Here is a 27,263-nt window from a genome sequence, read left to right on the forward strand (position 1 = left end):
AAAGTGAAATAGTTTTTAACTCTTTTTACAAGCATCATTTGGCGCAGTAATGGAATATGTTATCGTTTAATGCTTTTCACTAATTTTGTAAATCTACAACATATTGGAAGAAATAGCGGATTTATAATATTGTGTATACTCCTCAATGATCATATGTCAATGCAATAACTACCATAGTGAGTCAAGTCTAACAGATTTTGTATTAAGCAAGGTCGGTTTGCGCTCTTTACTAAAAGATTAATCCATACAACAAAACTAAGTTTGCATGTTTACATGTACAATTGATTGATCAATATAGGTTCAATTTCGTTTACCAAATTTCGTTTACCATATTATAACTTTGCACTCATTTAATGTGATTCGGTTTCATGCGATGATATTCGATTGTTTATTTGATGACATAATGTCAATGATTACTTAATAAACTAGTACTCAATCTTGAAAATTCAGATTAATCATAAATCATAGATCGATTAAATTCTAATTTACAATGAATCCCATTACCCTGAAGTTGAACTCAAAACTTACGTTTATAGCTTTCAGCTGCTTATTCGTTAGTGCAGCTATTTATTGTTTTTCCTCATTTTCGAGCCCAGCGTCAATTCAACATGAAAAAAATAAAGACGTGAAAAGTAATCCCAAATTATCAACCAACTTATTTTCAGTGTTTTCAAAAAGTTCCAGTAGTTGGAGGATTACATCCAAATACCCGCATTGCAATATTTTAGTTCCGTTGCCTTTTTATAACGGAACTTCTGAAGAAAGTGATCAGTTATTTTTCCTGGAAACCTCTGGAAAATCTTATTTATCCGGACGACAAGCATGTTCTGTGGAATCTGCTGCTCTATACTCAGGTAAACGGCTCGTTTTTGTTATCCCTATCCTGACAAAGATGTATTTTTTCTCAAAAATTCTTATTTTATTCATTTTCTTTCCATTTTCCAATTTTGCAATTTTGCTTTTGATTTCAATTTTGACGAGGAGGCTCGATAATGTACGTTTGCACATAGTGTTCTGACACGGTTCATCCACATTTTTGGATCAATTGTCTACAAAATGGGCACGAGATAGAAAGCGTTCAAACACTCAAAAAACGACAAATATTTTTAATTGGTCTCGAACGGAGTTTGAAGCAATTATTATGAGCGTGTTGGTCTTTTTACGACTCGAAGAGGAGTGTTGAGATTCTTCAGGTTTTTTAGCTGCCGGTTTGCAGTCGTATATGATAACCTCTAATGACGTCATTTGAAGTCCGCTTTAGTGGTTTTAGTTACTCCATCCCCCTCCCCTAACTGCAGGCTCCAACTAGTCGTTCGAGAAAATTTCTTCCGAAGTTAGTCGGTTATGTTTCAAATCCAGAAGTCATTGACTTTTTTCTTGAAAAAAAAACTTTATAACAAAGGCAATATAAGGTCCAATAAAAATTAAACCATACAATATATTTTTTATTTTACTAGAAAAACATGGGACCGGTCTTTAGTGAGAATCGATATCAAGTAGACAATAACGAAAACAACAAAGTTAAATTAAACGTTATATTTTTGAAAACAATTTATTGCAAATAATGAAAACCAGTAGATGTCAACAGAAATCTTTAAATAAGTTTATGATCATTGCTATCTCTCTATAAAGGCATTGAGAACTGTCGTTATACAGAATATGTTGCACGTCTAAAAAATCAATGTCTAATACAGACAAAAATAAAATTCCAATCAAATTCTGAGAAAAAACGGTGCCAAAGACGTTAAAACCATTTTATATTCCGTAAATATTTCAACATAATCAATCGCACCTTCTTTGAACAACAATTTTTTTATGCGTGACCTCGGAATAGTGAGACTAGCTATGAAGTAGAAAAAAGAATAAAAAGTTCAAATTAAAAAATTACATGTGTTTTTCGAAAACAATTCATTTCTAACCCACAAAAACGTAAGTTTTCAATTTAAATCGTTTGCTGGGTCCATTTATTTTTCAATAAAAGACATTGAGATAAGTTTTTATCAAGAATATATAGGTCTACGAAAAAAAGAACGACAAATATTAAATACAGACAAAAATGAAAAAAAAAAATAAAATTAAATTTTACGAAAAACCGTTGTCAAATCCTTTAAAACATTATTTGATGCACAAAAACTTTTTGTTTGTTTAACTTAACTACCCAACAACAAAAATTTTTTTAAATGCGACCTGTTAAAAGACGTCTTGCAAAGTTAAAAGACGTCTATATTTCAAAAAATTGGATTTCAGAGTTATTAGAAACCTTAGCTATTAACTGAAATCCGTTAGAAGTTCTTTTTTATCCACAGCAATCCACTAAGACCTGAATTCATCCGGAGTTTTTCATAGAAGTAGAGAAAACGGCAAAAAAATAAAAACTTCCGTTAAATTCTGCTAGGAGACGGTGTCGAATCCGTTAAAATCTTTATCTATTCACTGAAAAGATTGATATTTTCTGTTTTGTCTCCTTTTGAAACGACAATAATAAATTTCCTGACCTGTCATTTTCTAAAATGAAAGAAAAAGAACCTCAAAGATGGGAAATTGTCCAAAATTGAATGTTTTTGTGACAACTCGTAATTTCAAAGCTGAAAACCATCTCTTAAAGCGTAAAACCGCACTAAATTCTAAATTTAACCGATTAGAAAGACGATTTGACCTGCTTTTGCTGGCCTTAGGCTATAATTTGGCCAAAAAAGTGATAAAAGCTGAATCATCCGTTGTTTTTTGAAAAATTTTTTTAAAAGTGAAAACTACGATAAGCTTTCGACTAAAAAACTAGTTAGGGTTCCATGAAACTCTTTAGAAAGCCAAGCCAACAGGTCCTCTCTTTTTCTAGCCTTAATTTGAATTGTTCTGTTGATATGCATATTTATTGCAGCACTGTTTTTTTTATTTTGCGGTTTGTAACGAGTTCATTAAGTCATTGATTCATTAATATTGTTTTGTGTAAATCAATTTTTGTTTGTTCCAGACTTATTTCGAAATGTTGTAGACCATCCATTGCGTTTCAGTTAAAGTGAAATTGACCGAAATGTATTTTTGGGTTCAAGTAAAATGCTGACATTGATTTTATAGTTCAAGCAATCATTTAATGTGTTGGTATCTTCGTGGCAACAACTTGAGACTTAAGTCTATGAGACTAGGATTTCGTATTTGGGCGATCAAGTTTGGCTTTGTTTTTTTCTTCAGAACGGCGATTTATCTCTGCGCTTGACGAATTCAGTTTTCGTGCTAAACAAAACCATTTTTTTTCGAAAAATAATCAAAAACGGGACTGATTGGCATCGTGTCCTCCGAAACAGTTCTAGAGGGACAAAAAATGGTATCATGAGTTTTAAATTAGCCTCGAGAAATTTGATTTTAGTATATCATCGCATGCTCTGCAATAACACTAAGGTTGTTGCAATAACCAAACCTAGAAAACTCAAGTTATAATAGGAAAGTTATAATAGAAAACTTAGAAAACTTGGCTGTAATAATTTTTATAGAAAAAGGCCCCGATGATAAAATGAACTGAAAGCAGAGATTCATAACATTTCAAATATTATCCGACCGTGTAAAATTATCTTACAATCTCAAACTCCTGGCATAACTCTACATGCTGCTATCGCTATTGTGATTCTGTCAGCTGTTAGACTGTCCAAAGGAAAATTAATATAAACCCTAGATGCAAACTTAATACTAATTTGCAAATGATTGCAATTATAGCTCAAGAAATTTAAGTTTGCAATTATCCGCAAACTAATTTTGCAAAAGTTTGCAGAACAATTCCAACCTCGTGAAAAATGCAAATTTTGAGCAAAATCGTTTCAGTCGAGCTTAGTTTTCGTTGCCCTTTGGTATGTGTTTTCTTTCGGCGCCTAGTGTTTTTATGCTCCCCGCTTAAAAATTGTGTATTAAAATTAGCACTTTCACCTGGTGGCGTGAAAGTTTTACGCTCACTAAACAATTAGATTCGGCTTTCCGTCGTCAATTTTCGATCTGAAACTATACTCAACTGCTTGGAAACGATTTTTTTAGGTTGTTGTAATATGCTTCTCTTCACTTATCTTTTCACTTCTCAATTATTAGACAGAAAGGTAATTCAATGGAGCTAAATTTTAAAAATCTTTTCTTGCGTTTTCTATTCTATGCTTCACGTTTCTTTTATTTTGATTGATTTGTAAACTCAGTTTTCAACTAGGGAATCAGCTAAATTTTTGATGGAAAGTGGAATTGACATACAAAAACCTGCTACAACCCGTCAAATTTTTAATCTCAATACAGTAATCAAGGATGCTGAGAAGCAACAAGTTAGTTACAGAGATGCAGATATAGTGTTCAATTGTCTGGTTCACAAAAAAAGTTTAGAAGACAAGTTCAGAAAAAAGTGTTATTATCAATTTGATGCTGTTAGCTGAAATACAGATATATAAGTAGCGACAGAAAATAAGCGCCAGAATATTATTTACAAAATATAAAAGGACAAAATTAGAAATGCAATTTTATTTGGAAGTTGTAAGCCAAGCGAATTTGTGATTGTGCACGTTTTCTGTCACATTTTGGTAATTAGCTAGTTTTCGTGAAATTTTTTGTTGTTTAGAGTGGACGAAATCGGTTACAAAAGAGTGGCTCCATACTTTTTGAAAAGTTAAACAAAAAGCTATAAATTGAAGCATACATGATATGTCACTTGATTCAATTCAATTTGGACAATTTCAACACTTAGAAATTTTCATTGATTTCAGATATAAAACAAGGAGGCTCGGTAATGAGTGCTCGCACATGATGTTTGACCCCGCCCATCAACGTTTTGATTTAATAGTCTACCAAATGAGGAAGAGAAAGAAAAGGTTCGAATAATCAAATATCTTTCAACAAACAATTAAGTGAAAAAATAATGTTGGATTAGAGCGCCGATGAGACTCGCCATCAACGAGACTACTGGACAAGACACACACAATAACAAATATTAGCAAACATTAATTATGACCAAAACTCGATGACTATATTTAAAAAACAAAAAAAAATAAGAAAATGAAAAAGAAATCCGATAAAACCCGATTTAAATAAATCAACCTGTACTCCATAGGATGTTCATTGGATAAGATATAAGACCATTCAATAATGCGAATCGGTGACAGGCCGACAAAGAAAAGCAAAAAAGGACAAAGTTCAAAACACGTATCTCTTTTAAAAAAAAACAATTTCAAATTGATTGAAACCACTTAGTATCAACTCGGCTCATAAGGGAGGCTAATCTATGCGTCATAGGAAGCAATTGAGAGTTGTCGTTATCTGTAATATGGCGGTCGACTGCAAAAATAACCGCAAAAATGAAACAAAAACAATTGAATTAACAATAACGCGGTGCAGCAACCGCTGAAATCACAAGCTGTTCATTGAGAATATTAGACACCGTTAATTTTGCACTTTTTCAAAGCCAACCTGGCCACCCCATTAGTGTGATAATTTGGAAAAAAAAACAAAAAGCTCAGAATTATCAAAATCTAAAAATCGCACTTCTCTTATGGAAATGCGTAGTACCAAGGCCAGGAAATCATTAGTTTAAAATAAAACTATTATAAAGGTTGGAGCTTGGTTTACTGGTAAGAGGACGCGATCTGCTGTTTTAAAGATCAAGCTACAAAATTGAAAGAAACAACAGAAAAGTGACAAAGCTCAAAACTGCACTGCATTTAGAAGAAATATTTTCAAAAGATCAAACAAACCTAGACTTTAAAATTAAAACAAAAAAGATCATTTTGCAACTGCTCAGGAATCCAGTTGTGCTTGTTATTATTGAGACCAAATCATAGTACGACAAAAAACAGCAAATACGGACAGAACTCAAAATTTCATAAACAATATAACAAAGACACTGTGTAGAAGCCATTATGTCTATAATACATTAAAAACTTTAAACTGACAAAAAAGATTAAATGATTTGCTTTGGTCCCTTCTGATTTTTTTGGACTTCAAGGTAAAAGATCTTTTTGGAAAAGACAACAAAAAGAACCAAAAATATTGACCAGTATCTAAAACTCACAAAATTCCTAGGAAGACACATTTCTAAGCTCTATGAACATCTGTCAAAACATCACAAACAAAACCATTGTTTAGAGCCTTAGAAAATTGATGAGCTCTGTCAATAATAAGACTTAGTTACTTGCTGACGACAAAGAGAACAAAAATGGGAATAACAAAAAAAAATTCTATAAAAAAATTAATTAAGTCTTTAAAACTGTTAGCTCTAAACGGAAATCAAGAAAAAGATTCATTTAAATAGTCGTGGAAGAAATCAAAGCCTTTAATTTTCATAAATATGCCGAATGACAACAAAAAAAAAGACATTTAGAGGCAAAAACAAGAGAAAAATTATAATATTTTTCGCCTTAATGAGAGCCTTAACACTATAGGCTATTCACTGAATTCCTCAAACAGGTTATTTTGCCGATTCGTTGCAATGCCAGTTGGAAGCATCTTTAATGTGATAAGTTGAAAAGAGAACAAATAACAAACCAAAAATGGAAATTTATGCAAAATTTGGGAAGTACAAAATTATTTTCTTGGAACAAATTAATTGGAAGTCATTAAAACGTTTGGCTCTAATCCGAAATCAGTAAATAGAATAATTTAATCATATATAGAAGTAATTAGAGTTTTTGATTTACAGGAGTGTGCCGCAGGAAAACGAGGAGAACCACAATTACAGGCGAAGACAAAAATCCAATAACTTTTGTGAGAACGGCTTTGCAGTCGTTAAAACTACCAGTTAGTCACGGAAGTCATTGCAAACCTTTGTTTTGCACTTTCTATCAAAGCCATTTGGAGTTATATTTAACGTGGTTAAATAAAAAGAAATAAATAACTAACTCCTACAGGAAAATATGCAAAAATTCGCAAAACTTTTACGAAATTTCGTAGTAACTAAGCCAAAAAACATTACCTAAATATAAAACCAAAATGAAGTTTTTTCTTCAGTTATAATACGTTTTGCCCTGAATAATTTGAGACTAAGCTACATGTGGACAGAAATCAGATTTAAAATGACATATTTCAAAACCTCACTAACATTCTCTTGAAACAAATATATTCAAAGTCATAAGTGGCATTTGATAACAATTGAAGGCCTTGTATAGGATCACCTGCGGCTCCGTAAGAAGCGAATTGAATTTTTATTTAATGAGACGTAGTAATGAGGATGCAAAAAGAATGACAAATGAAATCAAAACAAAAAGAAATCATTTAAAATTTCCAAAATTACATTGTCTAAGCCATAAAAGCTATGAGCTTTTCTATGAAGACAAACTATGTTTTCATATAGCCTTATTTTGTTGCAAATATGATCAGCCTTTGATTGGGCCGTAATTCTTGTCAGTAATCAACATAAAAACAACACTGCAAAATTTTTGTGAAAAGAGTGCACCCTAATATTATCCAATTATTTTTGATTGTAGGAATCTATGGTTAGTTCAAACCTGATTTTTCTCAGCGTCCAATAAAAACAATTAATTGATCCATATGTAAAATAGATCAATTAGTAGATGGAATATTCGAAGAAACCACAAATAAATGCATTTTCTATAATTATTAGATTGATTTTTCGAAAAACCGGTGAAAATTTATTTCCAGAAAACTTCTATAGGAAGCGAATGTACAGCGATTTTTTTGGGGTGTTCAAAAATTATGGCAACAAACGTTATGTCTCTATTTCCTGCAAATTTAAGCGAAGCAGGAAACAAATCTTATTTGGAGCTTTTTTTATTTCAAAAAAGTCTCAAATTCGAAAAATTTAGCAGAAATATTCCCCAAAAAACTCGGATAAAACCTTCTCGAATCTTCTATATTCTTAACCGAGAAACCAGGAACATCGTTTATAGAAAATATTAGCAAGTTTTAGCAAAATTGACGAAAAATTGTTCAAAAATTACGGAAATTGTGAATAGAAACAACGGAATTCACTTTACTTTTCTCAAAAATTTAAACCGCGGTAACTCCCTTTAAGAAACGAAAGCAACGAAAAAATATTTTTTATTTCCATTTTCTACGCTGAACGAGCTTTTTAATGATACCCGTCTCAACTCTCTATTATGAATATATCGGTAGGCCAAAACTGCCTGAACGAAAAAAAACCCATTTGAGTATATAGTTCCCTCCCCCACAAGTGCATCGGAAGAATGATGCCCAACATCTCAATCTGATTTGACCTCACTCATTAAAAAGTCGCAGATGTGTACTCGCTATTTTTATTTCAAAAGAACTTCTTTTTTTTCAATACAATTAGTGAAAGTTTTGTTTTTCTGACATATCAACCTTTTGTTCCAACGCTTCAAATTGTTTTTTGGGGTTCTTGAACTTTATAACAGCCCTACTTGTTAGGCCAAGTTTAGCCGAGTGTTTTAGTAGAGATACAAAAGTGGTATAATTGGACAGCCATTGAAAACTAAATCAGTTGTTGAATAGGTTTTGATTTTTCTGGTTTATTGAGGAAGACAGGTATAAATTGTTCGATAATTTCGAAAATTTTTCAGCAATACCGTGATAACTACGCTTCTATGTAAAAACAATAGTTTGAAATACATTATAAAATAACCATTTATTAGTTTTAATGGAAAAATAAAAAACTGCTGGAAAAATAAAAAATGCTGATGAAATGAGATTCATAAACTGTTGATCTGTTGTATTGATAACCACCGTTATGTTAACCAAGTTAATTGTCAATTAAATTTTTATCACTTGAAAGTTTTAAGGGATATAGTAAATTGTTTTTGGCAAATAAGGTAGAAACACTAAGAAAAGGTGAGGTAAAAAAATTCAGTTTTTCTTACTTCTCCAAAAACGTTCTTCCAATAACATTAAGTTCAATTGCTGCCAGTTTTTCATCTTGTTCAACCGGAGAAACGAATAATACAGCATAAAATAAACGACTAACGTCGGGCAAATGGCAAATGCCTCTCAAACGATCGGGAATTGTTGGCTTCTGTAGTAGCCAGCTGGGGCTTTTAGGGTTACTAGCATTAGTGGCTGGGGTGACCGATGTGTGTGTTAGCGCCTGTGCATGCGTGGGGGGGGGGGGGGGGGTTAAGCGTAAGGGGGAGAGTGGGGAAGCGTGGGGGGGGGGGGGTGGCGTTGCGAAAGCTAGCTGAGCGGGCAATGAAATCGAAATGTGGAGGAGGGTGGACAATTGGATTGTTGGGGGGGGGGGGGCTTCACACCATGCAATTGTCTCCTCAAAACAATTCAGGTGAATAGCATTCTTAGAGTATAAATAGTCTTAGGGCTCTAAGGGAGCTTAATGCCCTCCGAGCGCTTCTTGTTTAGCACATTCTTGATGACGAAAAGTCAAATAGGCCCGACAAAAAATCGGTCAATAGACAAATCGCATCAAGGAGACCACAAGATTAATATAATCGTTAAACTTTGTTTGAGAGCAATTAATTAGTAATATTTTGGTTTTCAGAGGCTTAACACATTTTTATTTTAATTTTGATATCAATTTTTAATTACAATATTTACTTTATTTTAGAAATCGGAGTAATTCATCTGAAAACTGTTTACTTGAACTAATTTCGTCTCACTTCTCTGAGCAAAATGCTCCAAGTTTTTTTTTACACCCTGAGATTAGAAGAGTTACTAATCAATTTTTTTTACGCCAAGTTAGGCTTGATTTAAAATATATCACAATTTTGAGTTTTTGCTTTTTTATACCAGCCTTGAGAACTAGTTTAAATTCTTTGTTATTACTAGTATTTGGCATTCAAATTATCCAAATCTTGTTGGTTTTAAACATCAAATAGAAATTACTGTAAAATAATTTTGGCTATATTTCTGCCAAGGCTTAACAAGTTAAATTTTTTTGAGGAACAATTTCTTTAAAGTTGCCTGTAGTTCAGCTCTCGTGCTCATTATTCACGAAATTCCAGAAGTCCAGTAATTGTTGCTGCTGCTTTTTTTGCGGAGTAAAACACCCAGTATGAAAAAATTTAAGGGTCTCTTATTGTACAATTTAAAACTTGGAATTTCTAATGCTTATTGAAAAAACATGCCTCCCTTCTCGAAATTTTATATCATGTTTTTGAAGCTACACAAAACAAAATGATAGGATGAATCGTTGGTGAGACATCTTTTGATTTATTGAATTACAGAGATATTTTGATAATTGTTTCCTTTTTTGTTTTTCCACCTTCAAACTGCGGTTGCAAAAAGCGCAATGGTTAATTTGAACGTGATTTATGCCAACCATATGTTCTTTCCCCGTTTTTGTCAGAAACGAAAGAGTTCTGGTCAAAGCATTGGAAATTCTGCTTCGTTTTACGCAAAAAGATATTCATAATATTTTGTTCTCTGTTGACAGATTTTTGGCTGGAACACTGCCAGTGTTTCAACAAAAAATGGTGAACATCCACCCGTGCTTTTAACTTTTTCAATTTTTATATGCTCCGATTTCAAGAAATTACCCGCAAAAAGTTGTCAATTAAGTTTATTTTTTATAGAAAAGCATTCGTTCTTTATAATTTGCCCTGGTTTCATCTCCCTTGCCCATTTGTAATTGCCCTGGTTTCATCTCCCTCACATACCTTTTCTGATTACCTTTAAGATCATTTGTAAAAATCTTACCCCTTTTTACCCCCCACAAAAATTGAAATGATGAAACTTTTTTTTATACTTGAACCTTTTTAAATCTATGCCTGTTGTTATGCATTTAGATGAAAATAGATCTTATACTGTCAAGTTTTGATAAGTTTGTTTGTGCTCCGAGGGGGTTGGCACAATAGGTGCCAGCATACACGACTAGTTCTCTTTGTTCTTGTAGATTGCTACGGAAAGTGCAATGTTTTTTAAATCTTATTCCAACTATGACCTCAAAGTTTTTTTTCTAATTTGTCCCAGCAATAATGGGAAAGGACTAGTCTTTTTTGCTCAGGTCTTCCGATTAAGGTGATCATCAGAAAGACAACCTCGACTTATAACTCAGTGTCGTAACTAGTAGGGCTGCGAAGGCTAGATTAGAGGGGAATCAAATGATCAGGTGGAGGAGGGTGGACAATGGGAGTTTTGAGTGGTGGGGGGGGGGGCTAATGGCGCGAGTAGGGGGTGGATATGGGGTGAGTGATTGGGTGTGGTCAAACTTTTAAGATTAAGAAGCGCCCTTCACATCATTAAATTAACTCTTCTGAACAGTTTAGGTGAATCGCATTCTTAGACTATAGTAAGTCTTAGGGCTATAAGGGGCTTAATGCTCTCCAAGTGCTACCTGTTTAACCCGTTTTTGATGACGAAAAGTCAAATAGGCCAGAAGAAAATCGGTCAAGCGACAAATCGCACCAAGAAGACCACAAGACTAATATAGTCGCATAACTTTGTTGGAGAGCAATTAATAAGTAATATTTTGGTTTTCAGAGGGTTAACACATTGTTATAGAAATTTGATCTCATTTTTTGTTTAAGCTTTTTACTTTATTTTAGAAATAGAATTAATTCATCTGAAAACTGTATATTTGAATTAATTTCATCTTACTTCTGTGAGCAAAATGCTTCAGGTTGTTTTACACCTGGAGATTAGAAAAGTCACTAATCAATGATTTATTACGCAAAGTTAGGCTTGAGTTAAATTATATCGCAATTTTGCATTTTGGCATTTTTTTTACCGGTCTTGAGAACTAGTACAGATTCTGTTATATTAATCGTATTTCGCATTCAAGTTGTCTAAATCTTGTCGGAGTTAAACAGCAAATTGGAATTACTGAAAGATGAATATGGCTATATCTCTGCCAAGGTTTAACTAGTTAATTTTTGTTGAGGAAGTTTTTCTGTATAGGATTTTAAGAAAATCTTTCGTTCTTCATAGTTGGTTTAGTTGCTCTAATATCATCTCCCTCGCATATCATCTCTAATTACCTTGAAGACCATTAGTAATGTTTTTGCTCCCTTACTACCACAAAAATTGAAATGGTTAATAAACTTTTCTTGTACTAGAACTGTTTTTAAATCTATGTCTGTCGTTATGCATCTAGTTATAAACAGATCTGATATTGTCAAGTTTCCGTAAGTTTGTTTGGAATATGAGGGGTTGGAACTAAATGTGCCAGCACACATTATCGATCCTCTTTGTTTTTGTATATAGCTACGGGAACTCTCGAATGGTAGAGATTTGTGTAGCTTTTTCAAGTTAGTTTCCTGTTGGAAAATTTCCTGTTTAATTTGACATTATTGAAAATATCATTAGGAAAAGTATTTTTTGTGAAACAAGTAAGTTCAAAGTTATAAGCAATAGGTTAAGCAAAATTGAACCAATGAAATATGTTTTACACACTCATCATTCCAGTATTTATTATTTTTAAAATTTTATTCAAACCATGAAATCAAAGTTTTTTTTTCTAATTTGTCCAAGGAAAATAGCAATAATGGGAAAGGAAAAGTCTTTTTTGTTTTGTTTAGGTCTTCCGATAAAGGTGATCATCAGAAACGAGAACCTCGACTTATCAATCAGTGCCACAACTTGCCATTTATACTTCAATTATACCAACGTACAATTTTATACAGTTAATTTTACCGAATTGTTCCTGGACACGCCAGTTGCAGGAATTGAGGGAATTCTCCAGTTAAAAATGTAAACGATGAATACCCGAATCTTTATTAATTAAGCTATCGATAATTCTCATCCTTAAATAGTGCAAATCTTGTATCTAATCTATATCTGTTCCATTATTTGGAGAGATTATTATCAGACAAAATGTTAACGCAGATAATATGGTGCTCGGGTGTTTCAAATGGGGTGAAACGTGACATGTAGCTGAAGCTGGGGGCAAGGCTAAAAATGAGAATTTTCCATTATCCTTCCCATCACCGTGAAATTACCACAATGTGGGCTAAATTTTGTTTACGAGGGCGGCTATCATGAGAAGGACCCCTTAATTTTTCTTAAATTGAATGGAATTTTTTTTTTACTATGTTATAATAAATATTCTAAAATTCTCTTACATTTGAAGAATTCCCTCGTCTCTTTTTGGGTAGGAAAGGGTAGACAGAGTTGTAGCCCATGGCATAACCCACTACAGTGACATAGGCAGACAAGCTATAGTGTACAAGTATGGGGGCTTCTATCTCGACTTGGACATTGTCGTTATCAAGAAACTCACACATCTCAAAAATTTCTACGTTTTGCAGTACAGCAACGGAGCCAGGTAAAATTTGCTTGTTTTTACTGAAAATAGTGGTGAACGCGGCCCCTCTTCCTCTTTAGCACGCCCGTCACGTCCAGTCATGCTTGCAATATTAATACAAAATGATTTGTTATGTAATTTGTTTATAAAAATTGATAATTTTTTTGTGAAGCGTTGTCTGTACACCTGCGGAACGTCAAAAGTAAATTAGCGCCTTCTAGTTTTACGGAGTAAAAAATTTTGACCTTATCATTATTTTTTTGACCTGATGTTGCACCAACTTGTTATTAATTTTCCAAATAATTTTTTTACACCATTGCTCCCTACATTAATAATCTTACCTACTTATTAAATTGGGTTAATAAGCAATGTATAAGTTACCGGCTACCCCAGCGCAAATTTGGTGAATCATACAAGTCTGACAGTAAGACAAAAATGTCTCAAAATGTCTCGCTCTTTGCCACATGGTTTTCCAACAGCCATAGAACCAGTGACCAGATGCAATATCCCGTAATGATGCGTCATTTCGTTGCTCATGATTGCTTCTCTTGAAGCGTTGATAAAAATGCGCCTGGGACCTGTCGGTGCCTCTTCTTACAGTCTCAGTAATCAGGCTTCGTTAAATTAGTTGGACGCAGTAATCGATTGTTTGCTTTCAAAAGAGTTCTTTATTTTAAAAGTTTTTGAAATTAAACTGACCCATGTCAACACAGCTGGAAAAATTTACATTAGTGCTTTTTACAGTGAAGACCGAAGATTTCTTGTGAGATTTTTTTTTTGTTACGACCCACTTTAGTGGGGGAGGAACTATATACTCAACTGGGTTCTTTTGTTCAGTCAATTTTCGCCGATCGATATAATCATCGTACAAAGTTATGGTATCTTTATAAAGCTTGTCTAGCGTAGAATTTCAAATTAAAACAATTTTCTTGAATGTTGCTTTTATTTTCGAGGAGTTAAGGAGGTTTAAATGTTTGTGAACGTTAGCACAATTTCCGTTATTTTCTTAATTTTTGTTTTAATTTTGACAAAATTTTGCTAAAAATGTGGAAAAATTGTTAACCTTAGTCTCATTGGTTTTACGTATGAAATTGAAGAGTAGTTGATGAATTGTTTGAACTAACTGTTTCGGCTATATTTCCAGCTAAATTTTTAAAAATACTGCATTTTTTTCTCATAAAAATTGGCATCAAATATGTCAATTTTAGAAATTTTGTCCAGTTTGACCAGTAGTGTAGACAAAAAAGCCGTTACAATCTTTGTCTGCTCAGATATGGGCTCATTGTACCCCGGTTCCTTGGAAAAATTTCTGAAAATTTTCTGCGGTCTTTTGCTAAATTTTGCGGTCATTCGCTAATTTTAACCAATAATTATATAAAATGCATAATTAATTTTTGATATATTATGATTTTCGTTTGTCAAAAAACGTTTACGTAATTTTTTAGAACAATTGCGTTTCAAATAGCCGGGCATGGTTTCGCTCCCGTCGTTGATTTTGCAATGAAAAAAGATCCGGATTGTTTCTTGTGTCTGTCAATTTTAAAACGTTGTCTTTTTTCTGTATTTTTTTCATGCCAATTACAGGCTTTTTATTCGTTCAAAAATTGAATTTCTAAAAAGTTCCGTTTATATTTTACTGACTTCCAATCAATAACAATTGTTTTTTTGTGCGTAAAGCTCATGGTTTTTATGGATTTGACAAATTGTTTTTCCTATTTTTTAATGAAGTCTCGAGTTTTCGCCAGCATTTATTGTTCTTTATGTAGTCTTATGACAGGGTCTAAATAATCAATTGTGAAATTCGGTTATTGAGCAAGCTATTAAAGGAACTATCTAATGCTTTCAGTTGATACATATTAGTTTTTCGGTAATATAACTCGATAAGTACCCAGAATGCATCTTTTTAATATATTGACGTTTTGGTCAAATTAGCTATTTCGGTAATAACTAGAAAATTTTTGAGTGTTTTTTACGTTAGTGCTTTTTACAGTGAATACCCAAGATTTCTCGTCAGACATTTTTATTGTTGCGACCCACTTTATTGGGGGAGGAACTATATACTCAACTGGGTTCTTTTGTTCAGTCAATTTTCGCCGATCGATATAATCATTGTACAAAGTTATGGTATCTTTATAAAATTTTTCTTGCGTAGAATTTCAAATGAAAGCAATTTTCTTGAATTTTGTTTTTATTTTCGAGGAGTTAGGGAGGTTTAACTTTTTTTGAACGTTGCGTAATTGCCGTTATTTTCGTAAGTTTTGTTTTAATTTTGACAAATTTTTGCTAAAAATGTGAAATAATTGTTAACCTTAGTCTCATTGGTTTTACGTATAAAACTGAAGAGTAGTTGATGAATTGTTTGAACTGACTGTTTTTGGCTATGTTTCCAGCTAAATTTTTAAAAATACTTCATTTTTTCTCATAAAAATTGGCATCAAATATGTCAATTTTGCAATCTTTGTCCAGTTTGACCGGTATAATCTTTGTTTACTCAGATATTGGCTCACTGTACCCCTGGTTCCTTGGATAAATTTCTGGAAACTTTCTGCGGTCTTCCGCTAAATTCGCGTTCTCTCGCTAATTTTAACCAATAATTATATAAAAATGCATAATTAATTTTTGATATATTATGATTTTCGTTTGTCGAAAAACGTTTACGTATTTATTTAGAAACAAACAATTGCCTTATTAACAGTTGGGCATGGTTTCGCTCCCATCGTAGTCTTTATAGCTTTTTTTTATTTAAATGTTTTGTTTTCGTTGACACTACGAGTTGTCATAACTTCATTTTGCAAATTTTTTGTCATTTTTAGGTTATCGTTTGCTTTCTTGTCCAATCATCGCAATAATTGCACATCGCATATCACTAATGGTCGTTGAGAGAAGGCGCAACTGATTATATTCAATATTTTTAGTGAAAAGATTGTGATTCTATAGGCTTCGACACTGTTTCCGCGCAAAATTGAAAGCTCTTTTTGATTTTTGCCTTCATTTGATTTTTTGTAGGCGTATGACATTCTGGATGCTTGCATGTCTTTGTGATTTTGTATGACGGTTTAAATGAAGCCATTGAACGATTTCTGTTGATATCTAGTAGTGGCTTTCATTCCTTTCAATTTAGTTTTTTTTTACAAAAAGTGTTGAGGCATTTATTAGGTTTGTCCTTTTTGTTTTCTGTCTACTTGTTACTTTTTTTCATTATAGACAGCTCACATTTCTTTTCTGATTAAATGCAGGTCATTTGTTTAATTTTTTTTCTGATGCCATTTTGACTTCTTCGTTATTTTTTTTAATAGACAATGAGATTTGGTCGTAAGCAATGCTTGCTGATTTTATTTGATTTTGGTTGTTTGTCTTGTCTCATACTCTCCTTAATTGCAAATATCATCGGCCCTCTAATGTGCTCGTGTTTATTTCCTATATATTGGTTTAAGCCTAAAGCGGTTTTTTAAATGGATGAACCAGTTATGTTCGAACAATACGTGATTTTTTAAAAGTTTTCTATCTGTTTCTCATTTGGTGGACAATTAAGTTAAGAACGTGGTTGAGCGGTGTCGGAACATCATGTGCGAACGCACTTTTCTAAGCTTCGTTGTTTACATTTTGAAATTGTTTACATTTTGAAAATTGGTTAACTTGAATACTTATCGCAAAAATGCAAATTAATTTCGGAATTGAAAAGTCATTGCTTACTCCCCGTTGATAGTGAAACTTGGAGATTCTGATTAAATTCTCAGCCAGCTTATTAAGAAAGAGGACTGCTCAAAATTTTGTGTTTGTAAACAGCTGACAAGGAAAAGGTTGAGCAGAAACACTTGCACAAATAAGCGAGATATAAGCTCAGAAACCTAGACCCAGGACTAATACTTTCAAGAACAAATAACTTATCTCTTCAATTTGCTTTTATTGATTGACGTTAATACAAGATTTTTTTTAGCTGTGGTGTCCATGAAACTCACCATTGTACTCACCTGTAAACTGGATGCAAAAAACTGCAGATTCTTGGAAATCATCGAACTGATGTTGTCGGGAGAATTTACCCAATGCCATTATACCCAATGCACTTTGGTATTTTCGTTCAATAATCCGACTACAAATTAGCAGATGCTATGAGACTTACGTTTTACAAACTTAATGGCCATGGTCATACCTCAGTGGCCCGTGTGACTTAATATAAAACTATCACAACCGAATATTGGAATAAATTATTCGCTTGAGTATGTTAAAACTTACGTTGAATACCGACTGCTTTGTATTGGGATTATTGAATGGAAGTATTAAAGTGCATTGGGTATATTGGCATTGGGCACACTTGCATTCAGTATAATGGTTGTGCATGTTGCCATGATTGTTAACCGAATAGAAAACTAGCCGAAAAATTGTGAATTCCATAGAATATCAACCAATTTTACAAAGATGAGAATTTTTATCCCAATATTGCTGAACAGATAAATTACCACATCGTTTCTTTTTTCTATTTTGCCTTTTTGTCCACCGGTTGTTAACCGCGATATAACCGACTGAGATTGAGCCGAGAGTTTCACTCTTGATCGACAAGTTTTGATAACACCACCTAAAAACCCGGGTTTTGTGCTGAAAATCTGCATTCCTCTGAGTTCCAATTTTCCCAACAGTTTGTAGTCCTAAGAGTTGACGGCCGATCAAACGCATTAATACTACCATGAAAATGTTTCACTTCAATCATAGATCGTATACATAATCAAAGAAAGTTGAGCTGAGGATATTTTTGAAACATGTCCGCAATTGCTGTTTTGTAGAACTGAAAGGCGGGAAACATCTTTTGTTTGTGTAAAAATACCACAGCAAATTTTTTTTTTGATCTTTTTTAAAGGTTTTTTATATTTACATAGGCTTGTGACATACCGAGATCTTGTAGTTTTCGAAAAACGCTTGTTGTAAAGTAGAACAAGCGTCCATAATGAATCGAAACCGGAGAAATCGCTTTCGAAGCACTATTAATTCCAGTTGTGTAGTCAGTCAGCAATTTTTTCGGAACAAAAATGTACCAAAAATTTTTTCAAAAATTTTTGGCCAAATATTTTTTTTGTTTATTTTTTAGCTGACTAAAAATTCCGAGCCTTGTTTGGTCGCAAAAATTAAAATTCCTTCCTCTTGATGAAGCAGAAAATTTTGATTTTTTTGTTATTCTCCAACTTTTCGGTATCGAATTATCTTGCAAATATAGTGGCGTTAGAGGCATATATTCTGATCGCTTGTATTTTAATCAACGCGAAATCTTGTCGTACTGGGGCGGTGAAAAAATTTTGATCCAGTGCCTGCAAATTTTCGTTGTAAGATTGGCGAATTTGTGTATGGGGACTCCGCGGAACTGATTCCTGATTTTTTTCGCCTTGGAAATCATTTTTATGTGGGATTGGCTTGTTTTGTATTGCATTTAGGTTCCCATTCAACGAGAGTTTGGTGACTACGTATTTAAAGTAGATAGAGTTGGATAGCTTTGTTTTTCTTCAACAAAAAATTTTTAACAATTGAATTTTGTCTGCCTCTGCGCTTAGATATTGTGAAGCTGAATTAATTCTGCTAATAGGCCTAGATTTGACTTTTTCGGCTAATATTCACGTCGGCTAGTATTCTGGAGACGGCTTTGGGTTTATTGGCATCGGCTACATTGTCAGATAACCAGGCTGACATTTAGCTTTTTTTACTGAACTGCAAAAAATTCTGGCCGTAATTGCTGTAGTGATTTAGTCAATTTAATCAATACGACAACAAGTACAACTGGGCGCTCAAATAATACTCAATTATACTTTTCAGAGCAATTTTTTTACTCAAGCAGAAGTTAAGGAAAATTTTACTGGAATGGGTCAATTTTAGTAGGAGCTCAGTTCCTCAGTGGAAGATGGCTCTAAAATTATGGATAAATTTCCAAAAAAAGAATAATTGAGGCAAATTCAAAACGGCATATACTTCAACAATGTGAACTATTTCAGTTGCAAAAAATAAGTAGTTTAAAGAAGATTTTTTCGAACCTTTAACTTTTAGTTTGCAATATGAGGAGATAATATTGTCGAATGATTTTTAACCCAAGGATTGTAGATATAAATTTATTTATTCAAAAAAGTATTTTCGAAAAAAAACGCGCGTCAGTTACCACGAGTTTATCCCGAATCACCAATGGAATCACAATCGCTTCCTTCTTGAAAAAAAAATGTTTGAGGTGATACTTCCTGTTCTTGCATTCAGATTTTTCCCGCCACTGAAATTTGAATTTGATCCTCAAATTTTTGATCCTCAAATTTTGTTCTTTATGTTTTGGCCATCATCGATTTGAGCGCTTGGCTCACAATGAAAAAGACAAGTTTACATCCAATTGAGTTTTTTTGCTATATAATGGCGTATTGATTGTGGAATGCAATTTAATCGTTAATGAGTGTAATACTAAAAAAAATGCCACTCAACTTAATTTGGAATGGCAAAAAATTGTTTCAGCCCAGACGAATTCTGCGAAATAGGAGAGGGAACAGAAATAGGAAGGAGTGAAAACTGGCTAAATAATGCCCACTTCCAGTTTAGCAAACATCACCAGTTTCCCTGGGAGTTCCTCCAGTATGTGAATAAAACCTATAACCCAGAGGTCAGTGACAGGCGACAAGCTGGGCCTAAAGTGTGTGGGATTGTGGCGACTCGTTTGTACAATTTGTCAAGACGCACAAATATGAAAATACCTTCAGATGACAGTAAGAGGCTGTATTATTCTTATTGTATAAAGAATCAACTATATAGATTTTCCTTTTACTTAGTTTCTTTAAGTAATGTTTAAGTGAATCTGCTTGAAGTCACTGAGAACTTCTGGCGTTTATCGAGAACCGCAAAATGGTTTGAGATATTCAGTCAGAATTTCGAGGTGACTTCTGCAGAGTCACTTAACCATGCTTAAGACACGAACCGCGCACGTTTTAAAATGACACGAAATTCAACGAAATTCAACTTCTGGCTAAGTAGCAACTTCTAGCATTTTGACTTCTGGCACTGCAGACTTGCGGCATTTTGAAATGTGCACGTGAGTGTTTTAAATCATTATTCCGTTTTTTTAAGTTCACTGAAATCAATAATTTACCATTCAGTTTGTCCACTCATAATAAAGATTCTTCTGCATGTAATTTTCTTGGTTCGTTATCTGATCGAAGCTGACCGGAATTAATGGTTCTTCCACCATCTAAAAATTCTAGATCTAGTAGTTGTTTTCATTCAAAATATATTTTTCATTTTTCAGTTGAAACTTCATGTTGAAACGATAGTTTTTTATTAATATAAAACGTGCTCGAAATACCTTCACTTTCATTTTTGATTGAATTTGATGTCTGACTCTAGTTTTTCTCTTACTTTTCTTATTCAGATTTAAAATATGGGCATCAGTATGTTAATAACATTTAAAGTTTTGCAAACCATTTGTCGTAGATTGTATAGACTGCGCTTCACCAGCTCATCTTTTCTTTTGTAAAAAAGTGAAAAATTTGAAACTGATAACCTGAAGCGACTAACGTCGAACAAATGGCTGCCGAACGTCATGCGGGGCAATTCAAATCAGAGGGGGGCTGTATCCTAGATAATTTTTTTATTAGTACAAACAATTCCGACCTAGGAGAGTTTCGAATCCCCTACCTCCTGCATACCAGAGAGTACAACTCCTGCAGTTACTATAAATGGGATTGTACGTTGCAGCAAATTTCAAAAATAGCTATTGGTCAAGCAAAAATCAAGAATTCAAGCGTGAAAAAGTCACTCACGAATTGAGATCAAAGAATGTTCTAGAACAAAACGGTCAAACAAAGATTTTGCAGGAAAAAGAAAGGCACATAATTGCCTCAAACTTCATTCCAGAGCAGCTAGAAATGATTTACAGCCATAAGAACAGAATCAAAGTCTTCAGAAAAAGTCTATTTTGCAAATATTTTCTGTATAAAAAAAGCTCGATGATGTTTTCATGCGTAATTTAATTAAACACACGAAACCTTGCAAAAGCTCAAATAATAAAATAAACACGGTGATTAACGTTTTTATATTTACTTTATGCGCCGTGATAATCAGCCGGTGCAGATGTTGTGGTATGAGATCTGATAGTTTGTAAAATTTTTAAAATGGGAATGGCTTGCTGAAACAAGCTCATCGTGCTACCCGGATCATCGTAACATAGTAACTCAGCGCTGAATCATAGTATTTCAATTCTGCAATTTTACCCTGAGCAGTACTATGTTCATGTCAGTTTTTACGCTGATCATGATCATGTTAAAAATACATAACGAAAAAATGTTATTCTGAACTTAATGTGCCCAGATCATTTTTTAGTCTGAACAAAGTCAGCTCAGCCGAACTTTGCAGACCTCTGATCTAAATTTCAGTCCGTTTCAAATACCTATAGCAGATGAGCAGTTCGTTTTTAAACACCTATATCTAAAGAGGAGTCCGTTTTTAAATACCTACGGCTGAGGAGCAGTCCATGAACCAGTACCAACGGCTAAAGAGCAGTCCATGAACCAGTACGTACGGCTGAAGAGCAGTCCATTAAACTGTACCTACGGCTGAGGAGCTGTCCAATCGACTGGAACTTCGGCTGAAGGATGATGCAGGGGAAGAGATCTTCAACTCAGGCGTAGTACAGAGGACCAGATCTGCAGCTAAAGTGCAGTCCGATGGACCGAACCGTTAACAGAATATCACTCCAAAGTGCCGACGATGTACACTTTGTATACAATGTTTGAGTACTAACACACTATGGGACGAGGGTCTGGGTATTTTTAAATTCTATTTTTGTTTCATTAATAAAAACTACAATTGGACGAGAAAACCGCCAAATAGTTTTTCGGCTTTTTTGTTGCTTTCGGCTTCACAAGGATTTTAATCTTAAAAACATTCTTAAATGGAAACAACTTAGAGAACATTGCTACGCTCTGAAAAGCCATCAACAACAATTTTTCCAACCTTTTGTAACCCATGAAAAAGTTTCAGATAAAATAAATTTTAAAGGTGCGAGAAAACTGAGTTCGTACGCATATGCTGCAAACAGTATCCGTAAGCTTTTTTGCCGCCTATTAAACTTTTTGAGCAATCAACGCCATTTAGAAAAATGCCTGACAAGTTGATAGAGTACTAGCTAAGAATTCAGACTAGTACATTCATTTTAAGAAAATAAAATTATGAATCAGTCAAAGAAACTACAAAAGATGATTTAAAATCGTAAAATTGGGTCTCTAATTTGCTATCTAAGTTAGGTTTAGCTGGCAAAATTCACTTAACAATTTGGTTTAGGTTTTCTGAGGATATGATTCCGGAATGAGGTAAGAATATTGAGCAGCGCTTTAATTGCGCTGACCAAAAATGTAATGAGCCTTGTTGTACATAATCATTTTATTTGGTGCAGTAAAATTATTATACCATGTACTTATTTAACATTGTACCTAATCTTGAAAGACGTATTCCAAAGTCATCTTAAGTTCACGTTCTACCGCACTTTATTTCACATATTGTGTCTGTTGCCCTAAATCCCGCACTGGGAATTGTCTGTTCACATTCCTTATGACTTCTGTATTGCTAACTTATTAGAAATCTCATTCTCTTAGTTTTGCACCTCGGGTACAGTTGCTCAATTTAACTACTTTCTTGTCATTCGTTTTTACTAGCTGAGTAAAATAGACAAGTGTCAGATAGACGATTCGCTGAGCGAATTCAAATACAAATCCGTGTTAAGTGCACTCGCCGCACAAGTAAATTCAACAACTCAACAGGAATACTAACAGTGATTCGCATCGCAAAATCGAGTACACAATATTGATTGTGTACTACATGGTGCAGTCAGCAACGCAAAAGCAAACTCCTCTTGGCATCGAACCCTTCTGGGAAAAACCTAGTGCATACCCTCCGTTGAAGTGGGAGAAATGGCAGATGCAGGCGAAACTCGCTCTTCTTAAGAAGGAGAATATTACATTGGATATTCTGCTCGAACCAAAGCCCGAGAATGTTCAACTTCCCTTAGAACCGATCTACGAGAGTACAATAACAGATTCCTCAGCCCAATCAGAACGAGAACGGTTAGCTAGAAATGCTCAATTGAAGATGAATTGGGTGAATCGATGTCAAAAACAGATGGAGGTAGGGATCATGTGTGGCGATAAGCCATGGACACAAGCAGATCGCAAGACAGTATCTATGCTATACCTCAGTTTGGGTACCGAAGGAAGACGCATCATATGTAGCAGAAACTCGCACCTCAAGGTGGACATATTGACAACGGTGGAGCTTTGGCAAATAATGGATAAAACGTTCATTCGTCAGCGTAATATTTCCTTTGATAGGTATATGCTCCTCACCACCAAGCAGTCCAAAGAGGAATCTATTGAACATTTCTTCGGCAAATTGAAGGGATTGTCCGAGAATTGCGATCATGGAAATCAAGAAGATACTCTGATCAGAGATCTATTCATTGCCAATATGCAAGATCCTGAAATTCAACGAGAAATACTTAGGGAAACACCACAAGCTCTATGCTTGGCCATAAATATGGAACTCGGACAACGGAAACAGAACCCGCATCACATGTGAATGCCATAATTCCACAATGGCCCTTTCGCTAATCAAATCAACGACAGAATATTTCAGCCCCTATCCGACAGACGAATCAACTATGCCAAAATTGTGGCCTCACTTGGTTAGCAAATCACAAGGACAAATGTATTGCGAAAGGCAAGATGTGCAATAATTCTGGTGTACAGAATCAGTTTTCACGTGTATGTCGTAAACCGAAGTCTTCATCCATTAAACCAACTCGTCCCAATGTTAACTAAATTGAGGTAAATACAACTGAACAGTCTGTCAATGCTATCCAAAATGCCAATTATAACACTCAATGTGGATCCGACTATGATAGTTTGGATGATAACATGGTAGCTAGCATTGCTAGTACCACAGTGCAAATCGAACCCAAAAATACAATCTTACAGTGAATTCTCATTGACTGCGGGAGTGTGTGTAGCACTTTGAATGAATCACTCGCTGCTGAAGTAATCAGCAAATCTACACTTGCACGATGGCGAACAGCAGCATCTGCGCAAGAACTGAAGGACTTTGTCATTGAACCAATATCCGTCATTAGAATGATGCAAGCGCTGATAGAAAGTAATGGTTGGCGGATCGAAGACGCCGAATTTGTGGTAGTTAGAGACGGATTGAAACCACTAATTGGCATAGACTTATTTGAAGTTCGTGGAACTTCAATCACTCAAACTGTTTGTTCGGATGAAGGTAGTATGGTCAACACTATCACACCTCAATGCCCATTCAAAACAAGCATAGCAAATCAATTTCCTCAACTTATTTCACGCATTGGCAGATCAAAAGTTCACATTGTTATATCTAAATTTCACAAAAATTTTCATCCTAAACATCAAAAGGGTAGAAGAGTACCCATTAATTTACAAGAACGGGTTAATAACGAAAATAAAAATTTTCTTGAAGAAGAACACATAGAAAAACTTAACAAATCCTCGTATCAATATTTTATTTCTCCAATAGTCATTATAATTAAAAGAGATCAAACAATCAAATTAGCTTTAGACTCTAAAATTCTCAATAAAGCCATACATAAAAACAAGTACCAAAAGCCGAACATTGAAACGTTGATAGACTCCATATCACAAATATTAACTGATTACAAAACAGAACCAGCTGATAATATTTATTTCTACTTTAGATCTTAGGTATGCGTATAGTCAACTGAACCTCCATCCTGACACAGCCAAATATTGAAGTTTCATTATTGTTAGCGGTGATATGACAGGCACATATCGATTTAAAACAGGTTTTAACGGACTTGCAGACATGCTTGTCGAGTTTCAGAAGGCGATGGATTATACATTAATCGGCCTTAAAAATACATTTTGTTTCCTTGACGATATCCTTATTGTAAGTAAAGTTTCAGATGAAGATCACTTTCAACTTGTAATAGGTTGTCTTAAAAAAATAGATGCGGATAACCTACGTACCAATCTTCCCAAATGTCATTTTTCGAAACAAGAAATTTCATGATTTGGGTATAATATTACTCAATCAGGAACATCACATCTGGAATCTAAAACTTCTGCTATCCTTTAATTGCAGCCTTCTAATACACTCCTTCCTTAGTTCGGTTCACTATATTAGTAAATTTATTCCCAATCTAGCACAACTTTGCCATCTTCTAAGACCCCTTCTTCGTAAATCTACAAAATACATCTGGACCGACGAACACACCATACATTTTAATGCTATAAAAACACGAATCGCGAATCACACAGAAAAGACTTATTATAACCCGTAACTCGAAACACGTATAAAACGTGATGCTTCTCGCTCCGGTCTAGGAGCAGCATTAGAACAATTCACAGTTAATGGTTGGAAGCCGATTTCATTTGCATCTAGATTTTTGAATAGTAATGAAGAACGCTACAGCATCAATGAACTTGAACTTCTTGGAGTGTTCTGGTCCCTAGAATATTTTAAAAATTATCTTTATGGCAAAGAATTTTCTATCATAACTGATCATCGAGCCCTTCTTTCAATTTGAAAAGAACAGACATCCAATAAAACATATAACAGTCGTTTATCACGGTGGGTTGATCGGCTTTTACCCTACCAATTTAAAATCGAACATTTTCCTAGCGCTAAGATGGGATTTGTTGATTATATATCCCGAAACCCTTATCAACCAGCAAAAAGTATTTCTAAACATGATGAAGAATTTTTAGTTGCAACGTTGTCCCGTATACAAACTGATGCAAAATTACTTCATCAAGAAAAACATATTTCGGCTGTTAAACTTAATGAATTTTTCCTAGATAATAATTCTGTTATACAAACATCTAGCGCTCAACATACAAACCAAGTATTGAATATAAATTCTGCGAAGCCTAAGTTGATAACAAAAGACATTATGTCACTAGCTCCACAAAGTCCTATTTCAGATTTAACCATAAAACGTAATCATAGTTTTATTAGTGATCACGCAACGCGCGTACGCTTAACTCAAAGTAATTCAACACTCGCCACGCGAATGCATCATTCAAATCTACTCTCTTATAACAATATTAATTCCGATAGTGAACACGCAATGCGCGTACGTTTAACTCAAAACAATTCAACATTCGCCAAGCAAAAGCCTAATCAAAATTTCATTCAAATTAATTGTACAAAATTTGATTGCACACCCGCATCGCGAGTCTATTTAACTCAAAATCAATTAACACCTGCTCAGCAGTTTAATACTTTCAAATCAAATACTCCAAATCATCATATTTCTGATTGTGATTTTGATCCGCGGTTACACTTTACTCATAATAAATTAACACTCGCCGGTCATAATCCCCTCTTATTCAACCAGTCATATATTCCGCATAACTCAAATGCCTTATTTGCAACTCACACTAGTAAACACCAAATTAAATGTCAACTCGCTTCGCATAGTACAAATACTATCAATACTCCTCTACAAATTGAGCCTCAAATAGTACTATTTGAGAGGCAAAATCCCGGAAAGGCGTCACTCGCTTTCCAAAACCAGCATCAATTCACTGAATTAAGCCACCTTAACTTGTCAATCACAAATTAGCCTCAAATGTCTTCCTTAATTAGCACTCAAAGTCACATGCCTTAAACATTTCACGTGCTCAATTGACAAACAAAAGTCGCTTTTTGCCCAAACTCACTCTGAAATTCAGTTGATTTCTCACTCAATTAATTTAATTGAAAATTCATCAAACTCATCGAAAATGAGCCAACAAGTGTCCGCAATGAAAGGTGAATCAACCTCTAGTCGTTCTACCCGAACTTCGCCTCGCGTTTCCTTCACGGATAGTGCAACCCCAAACACGCCTCGCCAATTTCCCTCTCATTCAAATATCAGCACCCCACTCACTGATAGCCCTCTAGTCCTCTCCTTTGAAAAGGTGATTGGGAAAGTATTCAACAAGAGCCTAATCGCCTCCCTACCGAGCAAAGATGCAGTGCTAAAAAAAATCAGGGACTGCATCATCCGCTCTGACGAGCAACGTTTGAAAGAATTAAGCCCCTACCTGCATAGCTACTGGAGGGACTTACATGTAAGCGGTGA

General features: G+C 34.3%; 1 protein-coding gene across 1 annotated transcript in view; it reads left to right on the plus strand.

The window, feature by feature from the left end:
* The first annotated feature begins 212 nt into the window (after positions 1-212).
* The window catches only part of LOC142352784 (lactosylceramide 4-alpha-galactosyltransferase-like), a 31,939-nt gene continuing 4,888 nt past the window's right edge, over positions 213-27,263 (plus strand). The window contains exons 1-4 of the mRNA XM_075404891.1: positions 213-854; positions 12,420-12,569; positions 12,994-13,165; positions 19,616-19,863. Coding sequence (XP_075261006.1) covers positions 491-854; positions 12,420-12,569; positions 12,994-13,165; positions 19,616-19,863 — 934 coding nt within the window. The 5' untranslated portion in view covers positions 213-490. The remainder of the gene's footprint in view (positions 855-12,419; positions 12,570-12,993; positions 13,166-19,615; positions 19,864-27,263) is intronic.

The sequence above is a fragment of the Convolutriloba macropyga genome, chromosome 14, assembly GCF_964194025.1.
Source record: "Convolutriloba macropyga chromosome 14, txConMacr16.3, whole genome shotgun sequence".
NCBI classification, from domain to species: domain Eukaryota; kingdom Metazoa; phylum Xenacoelomorpha; order Acoela; family Convolutidae; genus Convolutriloba; species Convolutriloba macropyga.